The sequence below is a fragment of the Microplitis mediator genome, chromosome 10, assembly GCF_029852145.1.
Source record: "Microplitis mediator isolate UGA2020A chromosome 10, iyMicMedi2.1, whole genome shotgun sequence".
NCBI lineage: Eukaryota > Metazoa > Arthropoda > Insecta > Hymenoptera > Braconidae > Microplitis > Microplitis mediator.
In genome coordinates, this window is record NC_079978.1 from 15,232,414 (window position 1) to 15,256,833 (window position 24,420).

General features: G+C 33.9%; 2 protein-coding genes across 2 annotated transcripts in view; both read right to left on the reverse strand.

Annotated features, from left to right (window-relative positions):
- Positions 1-24,420, reverse strand: part of LOC130675283 (1-phosphatidylinositol 4,5-bisphosphate phosphodiesterase epsilon-1-like) — a 213,501-nt gene that overhangs the window by 144,266 nt on the left and 44,815 nt on the right. The window lies entirely within an intron of this gene.
- LOC130676357 (uncharacterized protein K02A2.6-like) lies at positions 17,968-20,880 on the reverse strand. Its single transcript, XM_057482510.1, has 8 exons — positions 20,714-20,880; positions 20,024-20,614; positions 19,751-19,906; positions 19,515-19,612; positions 19,018-19,413; positions 18,593-18,909; positions 18,320-18,502; positions 17,968-18,078 (listed from the first exon to the last, which is right to left on the reverse strand). Exons 1-8 carry the CDS (start codon positions 20,878-20,880, stop codon positions 17,968-17,970), a joined length of 2,019 nt encoding a protein of 672 aa, XP_057338493.1.

Sequence of the window (24,420 nt, forward strand, 5' to 3'; positions counted from 1 at the left end):
CTGGCACCTAAAACATCTGTTTCCGGCGATCCCCCATCCATCGAGTGAGTAGAAGCCTTCTGGTTCGAGTTGTATGGTGATCAACCAGACGTCAATCGTGACACTCAGAGGCGACGAACCTATTCCGTGCTGGCTTGTAGAAGGGCAAAACGAGCTTGTCCCTAAAAAAGGTGACTTGTCTGACCCGAAAAACTACAGGCCTATTACCTGTTTGAATGCGGTTTATAAGATTTTCACCAAAATCTTTAATAATCGCATTCTGCAGGAAATAGACTCCGTACGGCAGCAGATATACGAACAACGTGGCAGTAAAAGAGGACTGTCAGGTTGCTAAAAGAATCTGTTAGTAGATCGTTGTGTCATTCAAGACGTGATCTACTATCAGCGCAACCTGTCCATGGCCTGGATTGACTGCCGTAAGGCATTTGACTAAACATCGCCTCGGGGTCAATCGCGATACAGTGGGGTGCATTCAACGTACGATGCAACTTTGGCGAACACGGTTCCACATTTCATGTGGCAACGACAAACGTGTGACCGAAGTTGTACAGTATAAACGAGGTGTCTTCCAGGGAGATTCCCTGAGCTCTCTGCTGTTTAGCATTTCACTGCTGCCGATATCTGTTGCGCTATGCCGTACCCATGGATACTCAGTGTTCCCACCAACTGATCGAAAATATTCGATCACCCACTTACTCTACATGGATGATCTGAAGGTATATGCTCCTGATGAGGAACACCTTCAAACAGCCTTGAATATCGTAGGGGAGTATACACGGGATGTCGGCATCGCTTTTGGGTTGGACAAGTGCGCGGTCGTTAATCTGGTGAAAGGTAAGTGCTCTAATTTGCACGAAGATATCGAGTTAGTAGATGGGAGCGTCATTAACCATCTTGAGGCCGGAGAGTCCTACAAATATCTAGGGATTGACGGAAGTCCTATGCAGGACGTCTCGAAAATCAGAACGACTCTCTGCAGCGAGTATGGGCGGAGACTCCAGAAAGTTTGGTCATCAGAACTTTCCGGAAAAAACAAAGTCTCTGCAACAAACATGCTTGTTGTCCCAGTATTTCTCTACTCTTTTGCTGTCCTCAAATGGACCCGAAAAGAGCTTAGAGACCTCGATATCAAGACACGCAAAGTCATGAATATGAATCGGAGCATGCACCCTAAGTCCTCAATCACCAGATTATACCTCACTGTGAATATATTTCCGAGCTCTTCGAGCTCGAAAATGCTATTACATGGAATCATTTTTTTATGAGCTTTTCAAGCTCTAACAAGTTACGTTTTATGCTAGAGTTTAAAAAGTTAAGAATCGAAAACCATTAATGAAGAAGCGGCTTTTAAATTTTTATTATCGATTATGGTCTCTGAAATAAATGTATTGAGGCAGAAATCAATGTCAGTGATCAAAATCAAGATTTGAATGAGTTTTGACTAAGGTCAGAGCAATACCATATGGAATATCCGAGAAAAACATTAACGACTGGATTTTTTCAATTTTTTGCTGACAATATGTTTTAAACTAAGGAACAAGTTATATAACATTATCTGATGATCGAAAGAGACTATAAAGAGAAAGAGTTGGTATGATTTCAGACACATTTTAGCACATTATATTTTGATTTATTCGGAAAAAATAACATAAAATGTTATTATTTTAACTTTTCAGCGCCGATATCTTTTGAACTAATCAACCAATTTTGACGTTTGAGGTGGCAATCCGCGCGTTTTATTGAATTCTAGAACTGATTAAATATTGAAATTGATCGGATAAGTCACTTCAAAGATAATCGAAAAAAACCGTTTTTTAACATTTCTTTCGCCAACGATATCTCTCGAACAAAATAACCGATTGAGATGGTTGAGGTGGCATTCAACGCAGCTTATAAAGTTCCAGAGCTGATTAGATTTTAAAGTCGATCGTTGAAGTCGTTTCTGAGAAATCACTAAAAAATTAAAAAAAAACATTTTTGTTTTTTATTAATTCGCCAATATTTTCGAGTCTACTCGATCAAATGATCTGAAATTTTCAGGAAAGTTGAGGGCCAACAAACTCTTTCGATTGCCACCTCAACCATCCAAATCGATTCATTAGTTAAAAAGTTACAAAGAGTTTACACACAAACACACACACACACACACACACACACACACACACACACACACACACACACACACACACACACACACACACACACACACACACACACACACACACACACACACACACACACACACACACACACACACACACACACACATACATACATACATACATACACTCGGACATTATTCTGAAAATAGTCAGAATAGCTTCCTAGGACCTCAAAACGTTGACATCTGATGAAAACTCGACTTTCGAAAATCGGGGTGAAAACAATAACTTCCCAATTTTGCCAAAATCGTCGATTTTCTTAGCGGGAAGTTAAAAATTTTTTTTCAATTTATATTTTTCTTTTAACTTGTAAACTACTTGACCGACCAAATTCAAAATCTAATCAGTTCTAAGTCTTGGTGAGCCTCATTGATTTTCACCAAGTACGTTTAAATCAGTTGATTTATTCGAAAAACATCGTTCGGCAAAAAAGTTTACGTGCCCACACACACACACACACACATACACGCGCAGACAGATAGACGGGTGGATTTCATCTGAAAATGGTCAGAATAGCTTCCTATGACTTTAAAACGTGGAGATCTAATGGAAACTCAATTTTTAAACATCGAACCGACATCAACTTCCTATTTTTGAAAAATTTACAATGTCTATAGCAGATGGTTAAAAATATTTAAGATCTATATGGATATATAGAGTAGTTCAGTTAACTTGGAAACATTATTAGATATACTTAAATAATATATTTTTGTTGACTTGGAATTTATAATTCAAATAGCCTAACCCACAACAGTCATATTCACTTGTATCATCATAGTGTATTTAACTGCATAATAGCCATTTGGGGGAGGGGGGGGGGGTCATCAAGAAATAACTAAGTTTTCGGGGACTCAAATACGTAGAATCTTTTTTTTTATAATATTTGAAGTGAATAGAAAACATTTTCAGCTTCCATTAAAAAAAATATTTTCATTTTTTGCTGGCAAAACCGGGTGCCTCGTACAAATAGTGAAAGCGAAAATTTCCGGAAATTAAATAAATTTTATTAAATTAAATAACTAAAAATTTTTTAATAGTTTTTATTAGGGAACAAAAGTCATTTACATTTTTCGACTGACACTTTCGATTTTTGAAAAATTTTAACAAAAAAAAATCCAAATAAGTTTTAGAAATATTCCCAAGAATAATCTTGGAATGTTTAAAAAACAACCTTTTCTATAAAATTTTGGGGGTACCTCATTTTATGCCCCCCCCCCCTCCCCTCTCTCTACCAACCCCATTTTGCTCCGATTTAATTCAAATACCATTAAAAAATTTCTCAAAATTAAAGCAGCTATACTTGAAATAAGTTGAGTTATCCCAATTAGATCCTACTCGAAACTCAATGGGGAAAAATGTCAATAACTTTTTTTCATTTTAACATCGGGTTCTACTATTTAGGTCCCACACAAAACCCAATAGTGAAAATTGACAATAATTTTTTTATTTTTACGTTGGGTTTTCCCACATATATTCCACACAGATCCTAATGGAGGAAAATGACAACAACTTCTTTATTTTCACGTTAGGTTTTCCCACTTAAGTTTCACTTAGGGCCAAGTTGGGAAATACTGACCATAAATTATTTTATTTTTGTCCGGGTGTCCCGATTGGGTTCTTATTGGGCACTCATAAGAATTTCCCTAATAGGAATGCTCCATTGGGACCCAATGAGTTCCAAATACATACACTGGGCAATTCTAAAGTAATTTCTAGTCGGGAGTGTTAGCGATCGCTATGTTTTTGTAGTACTATTTACTAGAACACTTTAGTTACTGATACTTCTCCCAATAGTTGAGACGCTATATTCTTCTCCGTTTTCCTAATAGCTCCGAAAATCTATTTTATCTCTCAATGTAATTAAAATTTTCTATAAAACGTAGCGTATTGTGTTAAATAAAAGCGATTTGACACAGTCGTACTCTTATCTAGATGAACTTCCAAATCCAAAGATAAATGGATGTTAGCTAGAGAGATTTTAGTATGTTGTTTAATAATAACAAAGAAGTCAAACAGAAGCTTATACGGTCGTTCAATGTGTTAGCTCATGATGTAACACCCTCATGATTTTCATTTTGATTTCAGTATTAAGGTATCTAAAAATAATATTATCAATATTTTTTCTGTTTATTTACACCAAGAGAATGTTTGATTCGTACTTATAAATGAAAATTTTCTTTTGTTATGAAAAAATAAAAAAAACATTAATTTCGATTGCATGAGAATTGTATTAAATAATTATATTTATATGTATTAAAAGTCTTTATTCATGCTTTCATTGCATTAATTACGAATTAAAAAACAATAACATAACTGATGTCAGTTAAATTTTTTTACTTCCTATTGTAATTAATATAAGACTTCATCAATTAAAAATATGATTGCTGACAATAATTATAGTGATATGTATGACGAGGCGTTTTTAATATAGAATACTACAAGTTTGTAGCAAACTTTTCTACTGTACAAATACCGACAAGTAAGAATAATAGCTTTAGGCAATGAAACGTTTGAGCTAGAAAATATTATTCTAATTAATTATGAATTATGACCTACTTATAACTTATTTATTTTGTATTGTTTTTTTGTATCATTATTACAATATGACATATGTTGAGAAAAAATGAAAAACAATAAAAAAAAATAAGATTCATTCGAAAATTTCATCTGGCGTCCCAAATGGAACGTCAATTTTTCTAAAGACATTCTCAGCATTTTGAATTCTCATAAAAGCAGTATAATTATCCATCATTAAAACCATATTTAATCATTTTCTTGATGCTCAAATTTTTAAGTGTATTAAATAATTGGAGGAAATAGTCAAAACGTTTGGGTTAAGGACAAAAATTGAAGCTTATTGAACAAACTTAGAAAAAACTTTCCACAAAAATTGCTAATAAATTTAAGTCTTAAAGTTGTATAACTTCAACAGTAAAAAACGATTTTATTGAAAAATCGAAAAAATTTCAAACAGCTATAACTTCTAAAAAGTAATCAACTGATTTAGCCAGTCTTCGAATTTGATCAAGATAATTACCCATAGAATAAGCGTAGAGAATTTTATTAGGATCCAACAGGAATTGAAAGTACAATTGTGAAGACAAGGTTGGTTAAATTACGTTTGTATATACACATGCATATATTTTTCAACTAGAGGTATTTTGGGTCATACTTAACTGATTATGATAAGTAATGGCGAAATTCCTCTATAAATCAACCACAACGATAGATAAAATAGCTTGATTTTTGAAGAATCTACGTAATAGGCATCTTTTTACAACATTAGATAATTGCAATTGTCAAAGATTATTTTCTTCTATATGAAATGAAACTGACGGAATTAGAATACAATGTAAAATGAATAAGCTATTAGGGAGTAAACAATATGTAGTAATATAATATAATATAATATAATAAACAATAAATAGTAATTTTATCGATTCTGTCCAAATTTTCAAGGCTGTCAAACTATTGAAAGAAAAAGTCAAAACGTTAAGTTTAGGAACAGACATGAAAGTCTATTAAACAAGTTTTAAGATTATTTTTATCCAGGCATCGTGTATATAAGTTTTAGTTTCAAAGTTATATGAATGTTTAACAGTGAATAAAAATTGATTTTTTCGAAAAATCGTGAAAATTTCAAACAGCCATTTGCTTCTAAAGTAATTTACCGATTAAGCCCATTTTCGAACTTGATCAAGATAACTAATTGAAAATTACTTCTAAAATAATTCCCGACTAGAAATTTTTAGGTGAGACCTATTGGACCCTTATTGGGTTGCCCTATAGGGACCCCACATGGGCATGTCACGCATGTCACTGCATCCGTCCCAGTGATGCCAACTTAGTGGATTTTTTCCTAAATTTAGGTATATTTTACGAATAATGGGAATTTTTTAGAGAACACATTTTTTTAGGGAATTTTTAAGGGGTTTTTAATTTATGATTCAATTATTATTTTTTATTCAATAAGCTATCCAGAAATTAACTTTTTATGGAAGGTAGAATTCGTTTTTCAAGTTTATCACTGTCAGATTTAAATGAATACATATAAGTAATCATTTGCTAAGCAAAGAATAAGCAAAAAATATAGGTCAGTGCTAGTAGGACACAATATCTATAGATAGTATAGATACGGACCTGTTATACCCTTATGTAGTGAATTTTTTCTTTACTTATATAAACGAATGCTAAATCTGAATTACGCCATTAGTTATTTGATTCAAATTTATTATGTGATATTAAATATATACGAAAATAATAAGATATATCGGTATCAAGAAACATGAGCTCTAAATTTAAACAACCCAAAGACAAGAAATATTTTCAAAAGTATTCAAAGCAATATGAACATGACAAAAAATTAAAAGCTTAGTATTTTGTTTATTCTCACGATTTTTTTTTATTCTAAATAATTTAATGTCAAATATCTTTTAACTAAATAATAAATGCATTATTAATTAAAATTTTATGTGTTTATACGAGATTGTATGCATATATTTATTTACGTTCGATATATTTAGCTACATCTTTTGAACATTGAAAGTTGAACTATTTTTAATTGTATATAATTTTTTTTAATAATGATTTATTTAGATTAGATATCTTCTGATCCTACTGGTGACGTTACAAAAGCTTTTTGTAAATATTGCCGCAGCACTTTTGTAGCTCACAAGAATGATTTATTGGAACACGCTGCATCGAATAAGCATAAGATAGCCGTGGACAAAGATAAGCAAGCAAAACTTTGTCGTCCTTTGGATGTTATTAAACCTTTTACTCCCACATGTAAGATCGCTGAGCTTCAAATTGCCGCCTTTATCGCTGAACATCCGTCAATCAATACCGTAGATTATTTGACAGAACTGCTAAAGAAAATCATCCAAAGTCTGATGTTTTTAACAATATAAAATTGCATCGCACTAAATGTGCAATGCTTATAAAAAGTATTTTAGGTCCGTGTATGCTTGGAGACTTAGTAAATGACGTTAAACTATGTCCATATTCTTTTATTATTGACGAAAGTACCGATATATCAACGGAAAAAATTTTATGCATTATGATACGGTATTTTTCCAAAAAGAAAAAAAGATAATTACAACATTTTATCGTCTGGTGAAAATAAGTGATGCTAATGGCTAACGGCATTCATTCAGTTTTGGCAAAGCAACTAGAGACTGATGAGCTTCCATTAAAGAATTTAGTTGGTATTGGGGTCGATGGTGCAAATGTGAATATAGGAGTCAACCATTCTATTTTAACGCTCTTGAGGAAAGAATTGTCAGATAATATTTTCATTAAATGTATCTGCCACTCTCTACACTTGTATGCTGAAAGAGCAGCGGAAATCCTACCTCGTCAACTGGAATACCTTATTAGAGAAACTCACAATTGGTTTTCACACAGCCCAAAACGCAAAGATGAGTATAAAGAAATTTATAAAGTGATTAATAGTGGAACTGGTGATCCTAAAAAAATTGCAGGTCTTAGTGGCACTCAATGGCTCGCTAGATTTTCTGTTTTTGACACTATTTTATCGCAATGGGACGAGTTGAAATTATTATTTGAATAATCTAAGAGTAGAGAAAAATGTTTTTAGGGATTTTTAATGATAGCTTTAGAGGATAGTTTATTTTAAGACGCGTTTTCATTTGTTTCTATATTCACACTTAAGTGGATAAACAGTACTATCTTTGTTGCACTTGTTCAGTAAATGGAAACTTTGTCCAAGCTTTTGTCGTAAACAAATGGAAGTTGTCAAAAAACTGAAGTGCACTTCGCTAGTTCATAGAGTAAAGCATCGGGTCTGTGTCTTTATTTAGCGTTTAGGGTTTTTATCTCAGAAAAAAGCTTGGACAAAATTATCTGAAAACGGTTCTTAACTGATTTTCGGAGTGTATAGAACGATTTTTCAGCTGCCGTTAAAAAAAAATTTTCTATTTTTTGCGGCCAAAATAGGTAAAAAAAATTTTTTTATCTAAACGTCGGGTTTTCCACCTTCGGTCCCACACAGAACCCATTGGGGGAAAATGAAAATAATTTCTTTATTTTCACGTTGGGATTTCCCACTTAGGTCCCACACAGAACCCAATGGGGAAAAATTACAATAATTTTTTCATTTTCACGTTAGGTCTTCCCACTTGGGTCCCACTCATGTCGCAATTGGGAAATACTTACGATAATTTTTTATTTTTACATTGGGATTTCTTACTTAGGCCCCATTTAGGACCCAGTTGGGAAATACTGGCCATGAATTATTTTATTTTTGTTTGGGATTTCCCGATTGGGTTCTGATTGGGTCCTCATAAGGTTTGCCCTATTGGGGCCCAATGAGGTCCAGATGCATACACTGGACGATCCCAAAGTAATTTCTAGTCGGGTAAGGTAGTAAATCTCAGCAGGATCCGATAAGAATTCAAAAGTTTTATTTGTTTAATTAAAACAAAACGAAACTATTTTTTTTAAATGGTGGAAGTTAATCTTCGAAACTATTCGACTGATTTCAATGTTTTCGATCTTGTTTTGTTCATTGAGATGTTTTGTATAACAATTTATAACATTTAGCCAAAAAAATTCGGATGATTAAATTTTTTTAACTTCCCGCCAAGAAAATCGACGATTTTCAAAAAATTGGGAAGTTATTGTTTTCACCCCGATTTTCGAAAGTCGAGTTTTCATCAGATGTCAACGTTTTGAGGTCCTAGGAAGCTATTCTGACTATTTTCAGAATGATGTCCGAGTGTATGTATGTATGTTTGTATGTGTGTATGTATGTTTGTGTGTGTGTGTGTGTGTGTGTGTGTGTGTGTGTGTGTGTGTGTGTGTGTGTGTGTGTGTGTGTGTGTGTGTCTGTGTCTGTGTGTGTGTGTGTGTGTGTGTGTGTGTGTGTGTGTGTGTGTGTGTGTGTGTGTGTGTGTGTGTGTGTAAACTCTTTGTAACTTTTTAACTAATGAATCGATTTAAATGGTTAGCAATGGGTGGTAATCGAAAGAGCTTGTTCGCCCTCAACTTTCCTGAAAATTTCAGATCATTTTATCAAGTAGACTTGAAAATATTGGCGAGTTACGAAAAATAAAAAATTTTTTTTTTTAGTTTTTTGTTGATTTCTCAGAAACGACTTCAACGATTGACTTCAAAATCTAATCAGCTCTAGAACTCAACAAAACGCGCCGATTGCCACCTCAAACGTCAAAATCGGTTGATTAGTTCAAAAGATATCGGCGCTAAAAAGTTAAAAAAGTAACATTTTATGTTATTTTTTCCGGATAAATCAAAAGATAATGTGCTAAAATGTGTCTGAAATCATACCAACTCTTTCTCTTTATAGTCTCGTTCGATCATAAGATAATGTCTTATAACTTGTTCTTTAGTTTTAAACATGTTGTCAGCAAAAAATAGAAAAAACCCAGTTTTTAAAGATTTCCTCGGATATTCCATATATTATTGCTCTGACCTAAGTCAACACTCATTCAAATCTTGATTTTGATCACTGACATTGATTTCTGCCTCAATACATGTACTTCAGAGAACATAATCGATAATATATTCACTAAACCGGCTCAAAAAAATCGACTATTTTTTTTTTTTCAAAACCCGCAGTGAAATATCTTCCTAGTCATAAAAAAGAAGCCTGTGGAAACGGGAGCTCTTAATATCAATTTTGAAAGGTCGCTCATCGTAAATTTCTATTTTACGTTTAAATAACATGGAAAAAAAAACTTTTTTAGTTTGGAATTTTTCACCACGGCAATGGCTCATTGTACGAATAAGCCCAGCATATATTTTTGTAGGAAATTTAACGCTCTACAAAAAAAGTTTCTCATCATTTTTCGACAAATCCATCTGTTTAAAAGTTACTGGAGCTCGAAGTCAAGTAGGAGTAAATTTTGAGATCTTTTTACTTTTCCGGCAAAACTATCATACTTATCATAAAATGTCATTCAATCATTTTTGTAGAAAATTTTATTTTCTACAAATTATCATTGATAAATTTTTTTCAAATTCTGCATTGTTTTCTAGTTATTTCCATTTTAATGCCAAGTCCCTAAAAAAATAGTGTTCTGATCGATTTCAAGAGCTTGGCATTGAAATGGAAATAAATAGAAAACAATGCAGAATTTGAAAAAAATTTATCAATAATAATTTGTAGAAAATAAAATTGTCTACAAAAATGATTGAATGACATTTTATGATAAGTATGATAGTTTTGCCGGAAAAGTAAAAAGATCTCAAAATTTACTCTTACTTGACTTCGAGCTCCAATAACTTTTGAACAGATGGATTTGTCGAAAAATGATAGGAGACTTTTTTTGTAGAGCGTTAAAATTCCCTACAAAAATATATGCTGGGCTTATTCGTACAATGAGCCATTGCCGAGGTGAAAAATTCCAAACTGAAAAAGTTTGTTTTTCCATGTTATTTAAACGTAAAATAGAAATTTACGATGAGCGACCTTTCAAAATTGATATTAAGAGCTTCCGTTTCTACAGGCTTCTTTTTTTATGACTAGGAAGATATTTCACTGCGGGTTTTGAAAAAAAAAAAAATAGTCAATTTTTTTGAACCGGTCTAATATTCACAGTGATGTTTTCAAGCTCCTTGAGCTCGAAAACAGCGGGACGTTTTGGGGCTGGCCCACAGGGCCAACCGACGCCCAGATTTTTTTTTTAGCAAAGAATAGTGAAAAACAGTGGTGTTTTTCCAACACTTTTTTCAAACATCTGCCATTTTTCTTTTATTTTTTTCTTTTTGGCAAATTGTGATATATTGTCACTTGTAAGAGACCTTTTTTTTGAAAATACCATTTTGTTTTTCTGTTTCAAATTCACCAATCCTGAGATTAACTGTCTGTCATGGAATACTATTTTTTTGAGGCTTTGACTCTGGTGCCTCCTTGATAGTTGTTGAAAGAGGAAATCAGAAAAAAAAACCCAAGTATTTTTGTATTGTAACAGGGTAAAATAGATCCCAATAACTATTTAATTATTTCTAAAATTGGATTTGTCCACGGTCGATAACGGGCCCTAATTATAATTCGGTTTATTAAATTGAGTGGTTCGACATGTCACCGGGTGTCGCTAATCAGTGAGACCCGAACATCCGTCCCTCTCTTTGACTAATTAATTTAGTAGGGATGAGTTTTTCGGGGGTAAATCAAAGAGACCCGAATCGAAGAGTTATAAGGGAGTGAAGTGCGAAAAATCGAGAGAGTGAGTCGGACGACCGAAGGCGATGGACGTCAAGTGAAGACAAAGTGAACGACTAAAGTGATCAAACACATTGTAATACAAGGTTATCTAGTACATTGTGAATTAAATAATACCATTGTGACGGAAGCAAGAATACGAGGACGAAAGCCGGACAACGGAAACCTGAAAACTCAACTAACATCGAGAGATTGGTAGCAGCCCGGAGCGGATCACCACTAAAAGTTCCAAGGACTGCTGAAATTAAAATTGGAGGTAAATCATAATTAATTCAGGCCTCTGATTAATTGTATTAATCTGGCAAATTAATTATAATACATTACTTAATATCTTTCCGTTGATCTCGCGTAAAGAAACGGATAGTTCAGGCTCTCCAGCCGTTCAATCCCGTGTTCTCGAAAGTTCCGTCGCGTCATTTGTCGTTAATATCTGGTCTAAACTCTGTAATAATTATTCAAGGCTCCACAGCCAGAATAAAATAAAATTATCGCATAAATAATCCGGTCATTAAAACTATTAATTTATTAATTTATTCCAGGCTCTCCAGCCGTTATAAATTAATTTATTAATTGATCTTAAGATTAATACAGGCTGGAACTTATTCCGTCGGCCGCATTAATTCTAATATTCATTAATTCAATCGATTTACTCTATCAACGTCAATAAAATCAGGAACCGTGTGACGCCAATTCACTGGCCTAAAATTCTAGTCAACCCGAAACAAATTCTAGTCATTACGTGATTATTAAATTAATTTTAAGTTAATTAAAATATCTAAAAACTAAATAAAAGATACTAGAGTTGGGGTAAATTAAATTGTGAGTAAAATTGAGAAAACGGATTATTTTGAAAGTGAAATAAATTAAATTGTGAAAATTGTCAGTGAAACATTTAGGAATTGAAAGTAATAAATGAATAAGAATTGTGGCAAATTAATTGGAAAAATTTAATCAGTCAAAATAATTAGTGAAAAATTTATAAGTGGTAAAATCAATTAATTTATAAATTACATTGAACAAAAATAAATTAATTGATTGGAAATACAGTGAATTATGGTATGAGAAACTTTATATTGAGTATTGGAAATTATGAATTGTAAAAATTTTAATGGGAAAAGTTATTGAGTATTGTTAAAATTAGAGTCAATTAATTTGTAGAGTCAAGTTAGAGTAAAGAAACTGTGTCTGTGATGTAAGTCCGGTGGACAAAAATTAAGTTAGGTTTAGGATATGTTCGGTGGACACTAGGAAATAAGAATATGCGGGTTAACGTCCTGTGGACGGTTTTTTTTAAAGTAGAATTCAAGGAAAATAAGGTTTAACGTCCGGTGGACGGTTTTTTAATCAAAGTGTATTAAGGTTCAAGGTTTAACGTCCGGTGGACGGTTTTTTAAAGAGAGTGTGTGAGTGTGTTACGTCCAGGAGACGCTTAAAATATGTGTGTGTGTGGGAGTGTGGAAACGTCCAGGGGACGCGTTTAGTTTGTCATAAGTTTAGTTTTTCATAAGCATAGTTTGTCATAAGATTATTAATTGTCATTAAGGAAAAATAAATAATAAGCAAGGTGCTTAAGGTTATTAAAATTAAAAATAAAGTTTAAATAAATTTATTTCAGCCTGTTCACTATTCCTCTCCTCTCTCACAAAATATAAAATTTACGAACGACCCTGAGCATATAAAATAAATACAATTAACATCCGGTTCTGGAAGGCCGAGTCCATCTTCCAGTGGCGCCCTAATATTCGACCATAATACTTAGGTGCGACCAGACTTGGCAAGCTAATCACTCTGTCATAGTATTCATAATGTATTATGTATAAATGTATTTCTTAGCTTTCCAAGGTGGTCAAGTACCTTAAAAGTAATTATAAAAATGATAATGTTCTATTGAAAACTATTCTTATCAAATACATGCTCAAACTAAACGCCATTAAATGCCTAAACTCGGCCTCCTAAACTTTTTCATAAACACTGATTATTTTTGATTATCCAGATGCAATGTTTAATTTTTTCTAAAGCACTAATTCATCTCTTCTTTCTCAAAATTTGACGAAAATGGGCGTGATATAAGGTACCGGCGGGTAATAAGGCCTAGCTAAGGGAGATTTTGAATAGAATCGAAATATTTCATTTAATTATCGAAATGTATCATTAATCTTTATTTCAATCCATTAGCCATCAAATATAATGAAGTAACGGTAATTTATACCACAAACGAACAAAAAATCAAACTTTTACAAAAACCATACGAAAAGGCCTTATTTCACTACGGTAGGATAATGAGGCCTACGGGTTAATCAAACTGGAATAGTTCAATTATACTTAATAAAATTGGTATTTGAGATGAATCATCACTTAAATTTAGCAACAATACTTTTATAAAGACTGAAGACTAGATTGCTTTGCTCAACAGCACCTAAAACTATCAGTATCCTTTTTAAGAGTCAGAAGACTAGATTGTTTTTTATGATTTCTTCTGCGCTACGACATCATATGACGAATGATGAAATATAGAAGACAGGGAACGTAGTATCGGGACTCTATCAACTTGTCGTAGCATCTCTATGCAAGACCCTTCTACTAGAGTAGCTTTTAGTGGAGGCGGTTATTTTAAATATCATTTCTGTCACTTAAGCATTATTACCCGATGGGCCTTATTACCCGCGGGTACCTTATTCCTACTTTATAATCTAAGTTATCAAAATGTTCAAGATAGGTTACCAAGGTGAATTAGACTTTATTCAAAGCTACATCGCAAGCAAAATGAAAAATACTTTCATATTACTCTAGTAATACTTATTGCTGCATTACTCGAGGTTCGTGTTTTGCTTACAGTGAGCTTAGTTGTCTGTACCAGATGTTTCCAATTTCCTAAAAAATCGCAAAAATATTTTTTTTTTGTGTTACTTTTATTATTTGCGCCTTTCTTTCACCAATCATTTATTTATTTTTATTTTACGTTATATAAAAGACGAATAAAAAACAAAAGTATTCAGACAGTATTAGAGAAACAAAAAGTTCAACAAGGGTTATCAGATATTTTCGGCTGATTCTTTTTCGGAAACAAAATCTCTTGGGTTCATGAGTAGAAATGTCATCAAGCATTCCTTACTATTATATCTATATTTAGTTGTTAATCCATCAGTACGCTAGTTCTACGTAATTCGATGATCCTCGACCCTTGAGCATGTTTATGCAGATTGTCAGGGAAACTCTATCGTCTTGCTTTGAGAGCTACTGGAAAATTGCATTTATATGCATAAAATTTTTATATTCTACCATCAGTATACTTGATTCAGTCAAAGTTTCCAACAAAACCATTTCAAATAAATGCTTAGAATGTTTAAATATCTTATTGATAGAAAAAAAGATCGAGCTTACAATATTTCTTTTTTATATTTTTATCTCTATTATTCATAAGCTTTTTTAATACTTATAATAAGTTTAATGTATTTATTAAAAATCGTTATTTTTTAATAAATATAACGTTTCCCAAATGAATATTTATCATAAATTTTTCCCGACGAGAAATTACTTCGGGATAGCCCAGTGTATATATCTGGACCTCATTGGGTCCTGATGAGACACTTTCAATACGGAAATCTATATAAGGACCCAATCAGAACCCAATCGGGAAAACTCATATGATATATTTATATATTTAAATACGTAAACGTAGTTGAATAATTCATAATTAATTTAGTTATGATAATAATTTATTTGCTTATTGTCAATGATAAAAATATTTATTCTGTTCTTTAAAAAAATATATGTTTTTGCTCTAGCTAAATAAAAAATAATAATTAACAAACGTATACTGCGATATATTAAAAGAAATTAACTAGATTAAAAAATGTATTTATTAGAGGAAAGGTTTAACAATAAATTTTTCACGTAAAATTTGTTTATAAAAATTGTTGCTTATAAAAATTTACTTGGCTATCAGGGTCGGTCATACAGCTTACCTAGAGAAACTATATTACCAACTAGAGAACAGAATTTTGTTAGTAGGGCAGAGCGGGGCTAGGTGATCATAGGGGCAAGTTGTCCAATCGAAATATCTCGAAAACTTAGCAACTTACAACAAAAGTTTAAATAGTGAAAAGAAAGGGTTACGACAGGAGAACACATTGCATGATTATCAATTGCCATCCGGTGCTCAGACTAATTAACAGAACGCTTTGTTTTTTTTTTCGTAAAAAAAAAAAAGGTCTTTAGAATTTTTTTCCTATACTCGTATGAAAATACTTTTTCGTGATCACGTAAGTATTTAAAGATAACTTAATTATTGCTCTTTCGATTATATATAGTTATTTATTTTTAACTCTTATCATCTTTTTATGATTTAACTTTTACTTTGTTGCCTCAGTTGGGGCTACTTGAAAAACGCGCGCTGAGTGCATTAAATTCGTGCCGAGCGTTGGTCTAACCTATATGTTTGTATATATGCAATTGTGATAGTGACAAAAATGATTTAATAATTTGGGATTGTTAATCATCTAGCAATATTTTTGGTGTCATAATTGGTCACTACTTTAATTTGATATTTATTTACTTAATAATTTTTGTTAAATATATAGTTTTAAATACAAAATGTGTAATAATAATCCAATGGTCGGAAAATTTTTTTTTCTCAGTCCTGGTCATCCCAATCATTACCCGAGTCTGAGCCAAGACCGGTAACCTAGCTTTGGCCGTTACAATGATTGCCCGAGCTAGGGTTAAGACTGCTTTTCCCTACCCTGGCTATTTAATGTCAACCCAGACTTGGGCCAGGACTGGTTAACCTAGCCTTGGCCGTTACAATGATTACCCAGTCTTGGGCCAAGGTAGAACTACCCAAGTTTGACTATACCTATAGTTTAATAAGTAGATCATATAAAAGTATCAGTTCAACATGAGTAGGTTCGCCCAGTAACTACCGTTCAGGCTCAGCAACCAGAAGAACGGCAGTTTGCGCCCAGAGCCCAGCAGAAGTTTCACCGAGTTTTTGTGATGTATTTGGGGGTGAACTGTCAATAAATAATAAGACCGTTAATACATATATTATTATGTACTTTTATATTTACAACAGCTCTGATACACACGTCAGCTAGAGAACTCAGAATGAGAGTGAGTGCCACTTACAATAATACGTGGCACCCGGAAAACACATAATCAACAATGGTGCCATCTAATGATACTACACTCCTCCCTTGTTTGCCTAGATCCTACAAATTTACTCTATCAACAGGTTTCCGAACTCTTTGCGAACGTCTCACCGATACACTCGGTTGCATAACATGGTTACATTTAACTTCTGCACGATCCTGAAGACTGTTGCTAGCGTTAATGCCTGTCAGTGCCTGCTCGCTGCTAGTACCACTCGTCACCGGTTTACCCGAGTCTTGGATATGACTTCGACAAGCCCCATCTCTCAAAATAGCTTGTTGAATCGCTTGCTGATCATCTCGGAGAATTTCATGATCTCCCATACTTTGACTGCAGGTTCTTATTTAATCAGCATGGTGCTTCCACAACTGATTATAAGCAGTCTTGACTAGATATGTAACAGGACTCAATTGCTCAATGATCGTTACCAGCTCTCAGGACTTGCTCCTGTAATCTTCAGCCATGACCTTCGTACCATTCACAAACTGAATCACACGACTTCCCGGTGCAGTACGTTTTCGTGCTAGTTTCTTGCACTCTATATCGTATCATAGCGTAGACCGTATCAAATCCAATCCCGTTCTAAATTTACGTCCGATCTTTACGTTCGGCGGGGCTAACGCCAGGAGTCACATGGAGAGTGGCTCTGCTATAGAATAGATACCGTACTGATGCCTCATCTTGGTCATACCCCGATTTAACTAGAGCCTCAAACTTCTTTTTGAAGGTACGCACAGCATTCTTTGCAGCACCATTAGATGCTGGATGATATGGTGCTGTTCTAATGTGTACCACACCATCACTGTTTAGAAATTGTGAAAATTCGTCAGACGTAAATGCGGGTCCATTGTCCGAAACGATTTTAAACGGAAGACCCCAAGTCGAAAAATAATTTTACAATTCCGAAATAGTTGTTCCAGCTGTTATATCCTTGACTGCTCGTACATCCACCCATTTGGAAAAAGGCGTCGAAGATAATAAGATACATCTTAGAGTTAACTGGGCCCAGGAAATCAATGTGAAGTCGTTAGTTAGGTTCTCTGGGCGTATCCCAACAATGTAACTTGACCTTAGGTGGATCGTCTGCATCTTCCAGACAAATTCGACATGACTTGCACAGCTCTTCGATATCTGAATCAATACTTGGCCACCAAATATACGATCTAGCCATCGACTTTATTTTTACCACTCCAAAATGTGCACCATGCAGCTCATCTAATAATTATTTTCTTAACGAATTCGGTACCACAATCGTATGTCCCCACATGACACAACTATCCTCCATTGACAACTTTCTCTCTCTATTCTTATAATGTGACAGTTCACCCTTAACAACTTTTGGCCACCCATTCTTGACAAATTCCGTAACAATTTTTAACACGTTCTCCTCAATAGTCTCATTTGTTAAAATATACTTATAAATAGTTACTATATCATTCAAAACATAATTTAAACACGAGAACAACTGGAATCATTTCTTTTCAAGTACGGCTCCAAACTAGGACTTTTTATTACTGCTACACATTCTTGAAAGAAACTTAGCTGTTTTATTGTCGACTCCTTCAATATATTTGATAGAAAAATCATACCCTAACATTATTACAGCCCATCGCTGTAGCCTACTCGCTGCTATGATCGGAATGCCTTTCTTCGACCCAAATATGTAAACTAATGGTTTGTGATCTGTCTCCAATATAAAATTTCGACCAAATAAATATTGGTTGAAGCTTTTAACTGCAAATATAATAGCCAAAGCTTCCTTATCAATCTGCGAATAGTTTTTTTCCGTAGCAGTCAATACCCGTGACGCAAAAGCGATTGGTCTCTCCTCCTTTTCCACCACATGAGCAATAACTGCACCAACTCCATAAGGAGATGCATCACAGGTAACCTTGACTGACAACGATGGATCGTAATGCGTTAAAACCTCGTGCGAACGTAAACATGCCTTAACCCTATCAAATGCGACTTGGTGTTCTTTTCGCTACACCCAAACACAATCTTTTTTAAGTAATTGATATGACGGCTCTACGACCCTCGAATAGTTCCTGATAAATTTCGAATAATAATTGACCATTCCTAGGAAAGAGCGTAAATCTGTTTGATTTTTAGGAACGGGTATCTTTTTAATTGCACTTGTTATATTATCCGAAATTCCCACGCCGTCTTCACTCAACGTATATCCTAAAAACTCTACTTCTTGCGCGTACAATTGACATTTTTCTGCCTTAACCGTTAACCCACAATCTTTAAGCCTCTCTAAAGCTGACTTTAAACGTTTCTCGTGCATTTCTGGTGTTTCTCCCCAAATCACGATATCATCATAGAAAATAGCTATCCCCTCAATGCTCATAAGAACATTTTCTAACTCTGCTTGGAATAATCCTGGAGCTGGAGTAACTCCATAGCACAATCAGTTAGATGCAAACAAACCCATCTAGGTCACAATCGTTACTAATTTTTTTGAAGCTTCCTCTAACTCCAGTTGCTAATACGCACTGTCTAAGTCTATCTTTAAGAAACAAGTCGCTTCTTTAAAATTTGCAAATAAATCCATAACTCGCGGTATTGGATGTTTGTTCTTTTTTAAATTTGGGTTCAATGTGATATTATAATTCCCACAAATTCTAATTTGACCGTTGCTTTTCATAACAGGAACTATTAGAGTGGCCCATTCACTATTAGTTACAGGATTTAAAATGTTCATATTAACCAAACGTTTAATTTCTAATTCTACCTTCTCTTTCAGGAAATAAGGCAGAGGTCTAGGTTTGCAGCAAACTGGTGTGACATCATCTTTTAATTCCAACTTGAACGTTTTCTTATTATCTTTTCCTAATGTCTCCGAGAAAACAGCTTGAAATTCCTTGACTATTTTTACTCTCTTTCCCTCTTCTTCACAAATTTAATTTCATCTGACCAGTTTCAAGCTCTTAATAACTTGAAAAGTCCGAATTCAATTATCCAGTCCCTGCCAATAATAGGATTATTATTACCATTAGATACAAATAGTTTTAAATTATATTCATTACCACACACATCAACCTTAACATTAATAGTTCCCAATGGTTTCATTCTATCTCCCTGATACAATCTAAAAATTCGATCAGTTAATTCTAATCTTTTAGTACTAAAACAAGCATCGTACGTTTTACTCGAAATTGCTGATGCTGCTGAACCAGTGTCTAACTCGAATTTAATCTTTTGTTTTTCAATTAACAATTCAACTTACATATTATTAGAACTTAAACTATCTTTACTGGCTTTAATATCGTTGCATTCATCCACACAGAACAATTTCTCCAAATCACCCGATAAATCTAAATCTTCAATATAAATTTGACCTTCTGCATTGTGAGACATAAAATTCTTTTTCTTATTACCATATCTGAGCGTATTACGGTTATCATTTTTACATTTATTATTCCTATCTCTATTTTCGCTTTTACGCACATAAGACAAATGCCCTTATTTCTTACATACATTACATTTATAATCTTTATACCTGCATTCACTTAATACGTGATTATCTATACCGCAACAGAAACACTTCCTGTTAAACTTTGTCGAGTTCTTCCTTTTTCTATTGATATAATTAAAATTCGTTGGCTCCAACTTCTGTATTGCGGAATTTTCCATCTTTAGGACATCTTTCGCTGCTGACTCCAACGATGTAGCTATTTTAATGGCTCTAGTGTACGTCAAGTTTGTCTCTGCCAATAGTCGTTTTTTCATTGCTCCACTTTTCAGGCCCCATACGAATTGATCCCGGATGTTTGATTCTAAACTCTCAGCGAAATCACAGTGCATCGATAACTTTTTTAATGCTGTTACATATGATTTTACATCTTGATCATGCAACTGTCGACATTCTTTAAATTTATATCTTTCAGTGATTATACTTGGGGCTGGTTTGAGATGATCCTTCATAATTTTAACTAGATCCGTGAAGAGTTTTGTTGACAGCGATGATGGAGCACATAAATTCTTCAACAGCTCATATGCTTCTGAACTTAGGGATGTAATGAAAAGTGACTTTTTACTATTTTCACTCACACTATTGATTTCCGCAAAATGATCGAAACGATCAATCCAGCTGGTCCAGTCATCATGTAATTTAAATTCACTCAATACACCTATTCTACCCACTACAACTGGTGTAGCTTGTTGTGAATTACGTCAAGTTTCCGCTAACCTGTGTTCCTCCAGCCGCAATTCTTTCAATTGTTTCTTTTCTTGCTCCAGTTGTGTACACATTTTGGAATACCCCTGCTTTTCCCCATTTAATTTTTGTCTTTCTCTCATCATTGCTTCACGTTCACTTTCTAAACTTCTCTTATGTTCTTCTACCCACTTTGCCATCTTTTCAACTTCTTCTTTCAAAATTTTGCAACGTGTTACTATAAAAATACCGCTACCTATTTATCTTGTAATTTTATATCTTAGTAATTTATTTATCTCCGTACCCAATTTTCTTATTTTTTTTTCTCTTCTCCTTGTCGCCAATTGTACCGATTTGGGGGTGAACTCTCAATAAATAATAAGACCGTTAATACATATATCACTATGTACTTTCATTTTTACACCAGTTCTGATACACGCGTCAGCTAGAGAATTCAGAAAGAGAGTGAGTGCCACTTACAACAATCCGTGGCACCCGGAAAACACACAATCAATAATGGCGCCATCTAATGATACTACAGTTTTTTTCACATCATTTACCTCCCTTAGATAGTTTAAACGTTAATAATCATGAACTCTACGAAGTTAATAATAATAAAATTTTTTTTTAATTAAATTTATTTGTTTCGTCGATGTATGGGCCAAGTCTGGCGATGAAGCATGGGCCAAGTCTAGCAACCAGGACTGGTCTTGTGTTATCATTTCAGACTTCTACCAAGGCTAGGTCAAGGCTGGTTTACAAGCTTGGCCCAAGGCTCTACATACTTGGGCCAAGCCTAGGCCCGTCGTACTTTCCTCTCTGGGTTGTCTCAATAATCAAAGTTATAATGAAAACTATGCAAAAAGTTTAATCTCTAAATTATATTAATGAGAAATATATCTTATTAATGTTCCAATATTATAAAAAAAAATTCTGTAACGGGGTAAATTGAGTTACATTATCGACCAAAATCGTGATTTTTCACGGATGGTCACTTACCCTACCTGCTACCCCAAATGAGCGTACAATTAAGTTTTCCGACTTGTCGCCGGGCGCGCTAATTGAAAATACCCGCACGCTAGGCCCAATCATAATCAATCAAGAGAGGAACTTTCCGATCATTGCCGAAAATGATCGAGCAAAATAATAAAACTGCAAGACAGCAGCGAAAAAGAACATTGGTGACCGGAACGACCAGACTGAACAGACGTCCAAAACAGAGCTAGTAGGACTGAGTAACCACCAAGACGCACCCAGGAACAGAGCCGGCAGGACCGGATAACCACCTATGCGCACGCAGAGCTGGTAGGACTGGACAATCATCCAAAACTACATGGACCAGGACAGCAACACGGACCAGGACAAATGCCGGACCAGGACAACTAATACTGGAAGAGCGACGGAAAGGAATTCAACGTAAGTCGTAAAAGGTATTCTGCAAAATATCTCAGACAGAGAAGCCGTAGTGTTTATTAATTAGACTCATAATTAAGCGTCGTGTCCGCAAGGTATTGTCATGTTTATTAACGTGTAAATAAATAATCAAAAACCGGATTCAACATAATTAGCTTTGTTATTTCCAGGCAGGTTGTGTAAGTCATTCGCCGGAAAATTCTTCTGGAATTTTACAGGCAGGTTGTGTAAAGCATTCGCCGAAAAATCAATTGTGATCTAGTCAAAATTATCTAGTCATTAATAATACGATAAATTAATTATAATTAAGTTGAATAATTTAAATAAAAATCAATAAATAAATTATGAACGTTAAATGTGTCGGAAAGAAAACGTGAAAATTGATAGTGAAATTTTGACTATTGGATATAGAGTCGGTGAATAAAATGTTAAGCGGTCAAATAAAATAAATCGTAAACCGACTTAACAAAATGAATTGATAAGGAAAGTGTTAGTGTTCATAAATAATTAATGTTATTGATGAGTGATTTCAATGTGGTAATTAATCATGCTGAAATTAATTTTAAATCAGGAAATAGGTAAATTGGAATTTTATATTGTAAAAAGGATGTGTGAGTAAAAAGCGTAATTATGGAAATTGTTAATAATTAAACAAGCTGTAAATCAATGTCGTGAATTCGGTTAAAGTTGTTAAAATCACGTAGAGGGTCAAGGTGACCGCGTGAATTAATTTATTAAGGTTTGATATCGCGTAGGGGATCCAGGGGACCACGCGAGAAAATATAAGGTTTTAGCCACGTGGAGGGTCTTGGTGACCACGTGGAGTTTAGGTTAAGGAAATCGCGTGTGTCTGTATCCAGGCGCCTCAGTGTGAGTAAGTGTGTGCAATAGCCAAAGATAGTTGGTTTAGTGAAGGTTTAATTTGTAATAATAAAATAGTCGAAGGTAGTAACTTAGTAGTTAATAAGGTTACAAGGTTAAAAAGGTTTATAATTAAATGAATAAAGATTAAAAAGTGTTATTTTAAATAAAGTGGAATAAAATTAATTAGTTATAAATTATCCTTCCTCATCCTCCTCTTGCAAATTAAAATTTACAACGACCCTGAACGATTAAGACCCGGTTCTGGAGAACCGTTAATACTTCCAATGGCGCCCTTAAATAAGGCCGATCAAAGTAGCAGTATCCCTGTTATAATCCTATCCGATAAAAATAATACAATATTATTATCGATAACTATCAAGAAATTTTATTTCAAAAGCTATAAAAAGTCGTGTAGTAAATCAGTACAAGTCCAATTTCAAATTACATAGTGTTACAAACTTAAATTTTTTAACTTTCCGTTAAGAAAATCTATTATTTTCGAAAAATTTGGGAAGTTATTGTTTTCACCCCAATTTTCTAAAATCGAATTTTCATCAAATGTCAACGTTTTGAGATCCTAGGAAGCAATTCTGACTATTTTCAGGATGAGGTCCGATTATCTGTATGTATGTGTGTGTGTATGTGTGTGAGTATGTATGGATGTAAACGCTTCATATCTTTTTAATGAATTCACCGATTGAGATGGTTGAGGTTACAAACGAAAGAGTTTTTTCGTCGTCAACTTTCCTGAAAATTTTAGATAGATCGATAAGATAGACTCTATGATATTAAAGAAATAAAAAAAAAAATTTTTTTTTTTAGTTTTTTTTTAATTTTTCAGAAACGGCTAGATTGATCGATTCCAAAATCTAGTCAGCTCTGGAACACAATAAAGCGCGTCGATTGCCACCTCAACCATCTCAATCGGTTAATGCGTTCAGGAGATATCGTTGGCGAAAGAAATGGAGGAAAACGGTTTTTTCATTTATCTCTGAAGTGACTCATCCGATCAATTCCAAAATCCAATCAGCTCTAAAACTTAATAAAACGCGTCGATAGCCACCTCAACCATCAAAATCGATTAATTCGTTCGCGAAATATCGTGGGAAAAAGAAATGCTAAGAAACGGTTTTTTTTAAAACAATGACATAACAAAGTATTTTTGAGCTCGAAGATGTATTCACAATCATGTTTTCGAGCTCATGGAGCTCAGTCAGCCGATAGACCGATTTTTTAAATTCATAAAACATGAACAAAAGAGATGAAAAGGAAAAAACTAGAATGGGTATGCAACACAATAACCGGCTAGTAATCAGTAAAAAGTGAGGTAGCTGTATTCCCATAAATTCAATTATAATTCACAAGATTGGAAGAAATAGAGCGTAAAATAAAATAAATGACCATGAATCAAATATAAAACGCAAATCTATCACTATTTAGTTTGTTTTTACTTCAACGTTGAA